Genomic DNA, 1,870 nt, shown 5'->3' on the forward strand with positions numbered 1-1,870 from the left:
AGACGCCAGTCACAGTCAGCCAGCGCAGGGCGACTTCACAGAGCAGTAAAGGTCGTTCCGCTTGGGGACCTCGCAGGGCAGCCTTCAGTCCCACACATACACATGTTCAGGATCAGGATGTCCAACTTGGAAGACTGTGTTTTGTGTGTAGTGAATGTGGGAAAACGTTCAGGTGCAAATCTTTATTTGATACCCACCAGAGATTCCATACTGCAGAAGGACATCAGGAGTTTGGCGAAGGTGAAAAATCCCTTAGGCGAAGGTCAACTCACAGTCCATACAGAAACAGTCACACTGGGTCCAGGCAAGACACTTGCAACAAATGTGGGAAGTCATTAAGGCACAAATCAGGACTCACTCCTCCCCAGAGATGGCATAGTGGAGAAAGTGATTATGTTTGCAGTGGATGTGCAAAATCCTTTAACCATAGCGAAGTTTTGATTACACGTTCCGTTCAAACATTAGAAAGGCCTTATAATTGTGGGGACTGTGCAAAATCTTTTACCTCTATCTCTGCCCTTAGTTATCATCAGAGATCTCACACAGGGGAAAGGCCTTACGAGTGCAGTGAATGTGGGAAGTCTTTTATCTCCAGTACTGGCTTCCGTTCTCACCAGAGTGTTCACACTGGAGAAAAGCCTTATGAGTGCAGTGAATGTGGGAAATCTTTTTTCTCTAGGTCTGACCTCCATTATCATCACAGACTTCACACTGGGGAAAGGCCTTATGAGTGCAGTGAATGTGGCAAGTCCTTTCACCGAAGAAATAACCTCAATGTGCACATAAAGGTTCACTCAAGTGAGAGGCCTTATGAATGTAATGAATGTGGAAAATCTTTGAAGTGTAAGTCATCATTCATTCAACACCAAAGAATTCACACAGGTGAAAGGCCTTATGAGTGCACCGAATGTGGGAAATCTTTTACCACTAGTTTTGTCCTGCGTTCTCACCAGAGAGTTCACACCGGAGAAAGGCCTTATGAGTGCAGTGAGTGTGGGAAATCTTTTACTGCTAGCTCTGTCCTCCATAATCACCAGAGAGTTCACACTGGAGAAAGGCCTTATGAATGCAGTGAATGTGGGAAAACTTTTACCACTAGTTCTGTCCTCCGTTACCACCAGAGAGTTCATACTGGAGAAAAGCCTTATGTGTGCAGGGAATGTGGCAAGTCCTTTCCCCGAAGAACTAACCTGAATGTACACATAAAGGTTCACTCAGGTGAAAGGCCTTACAAGTGTAATGAATGTGGGAAGTCTTTCAAGTGTAAGTCCAAACTCATTGAACACCAGAGAGTTCACACAGGGGAAAAGCCATATCTGTGTAGTAAATGTGGGAAGTGTTTTAGTCGTAGCCACGCTCTCCAGTATCATCGTCAAAGTCACCTTGGAATAAGGCCTTTTGAGTGTAATGAGTGTGGAAAATCCTTTGCTTGTAGTTCTTCCCTCCGATCTCACCAGAGAGTTCACACTGGAGCAAGACCTTATGAGTGCAATGAATGTGGGAAATCTTTTACCGCTAGCTCTGTCCTTCGTGCTCACCAGAGAGTTCACACCGGAGAAAGACCTTATGAGTGCATTGAATGTGGCAAGTCCTTTCTCCGAAGAAATAGCCTCAATGTACACATAAAGGTTCACTCAGGTGAAAGGCCTTATAAGTGTAATGAATGTGGGAAATCTTTTAAGTGGAAGGCAACATTCATTCAACACCAGAGAATTCACACAGGAGAAAGGCCTTATGAGTGCAGTGAGTGTGGGAAATCTTTTATCAGCCATCCTGCTCTTAGTTATCATCAAAGAGTTCACACTGGAGAAAGGCCTTAGGAGAGCTGTGACTGGGCAGTCTGAGCCAAAATGCCAGTCTCACTCAACAA

The 1,870-nt window shown here is 44.9% G+C and overlaps 1 protein-coding gene across 1 annotated transcript in view; it reads left to right on the top strand.

Moving 5' to 3' along the window:
* Positions 1 to 1,864, top strand: part of LOC115281098 (zinc finger protein 260-like) — a 7,571-nt gene extending 5,707 nt beyond the window's left edge. Inside the window, exon 2 of the mRNA XM_029926385.1 lies at positions 1 to 1,864. This exon is cut by the window's left edge and continues 1 nt beyond it. Coding sequence (XP_029782245.1) covers positions 1 to 1,820 — 1,820 coding nt within the window. The 3' untranslated portion in view covers positions 1,821 to 1,864.
* The last annotated feature ends 6 nt before the right edge of the window (positions 1,865 to 1,870 follow it).

The sequence above is a fragment of the Suricata suricatta genome, chromosome 16 (genome assembly GCF_006229205.1).
Source record: "Suricata suricatta isolate VVHF042 chromosome 16, meerkat_22Aug2017_6uvM2_HiC, whole genome shotgun sequence".
NCBI lineage: Eukaryota > Metazoa > Chordata > Mammalia > Carnivora > Herpestidae > Suricata > Suricata suricatta.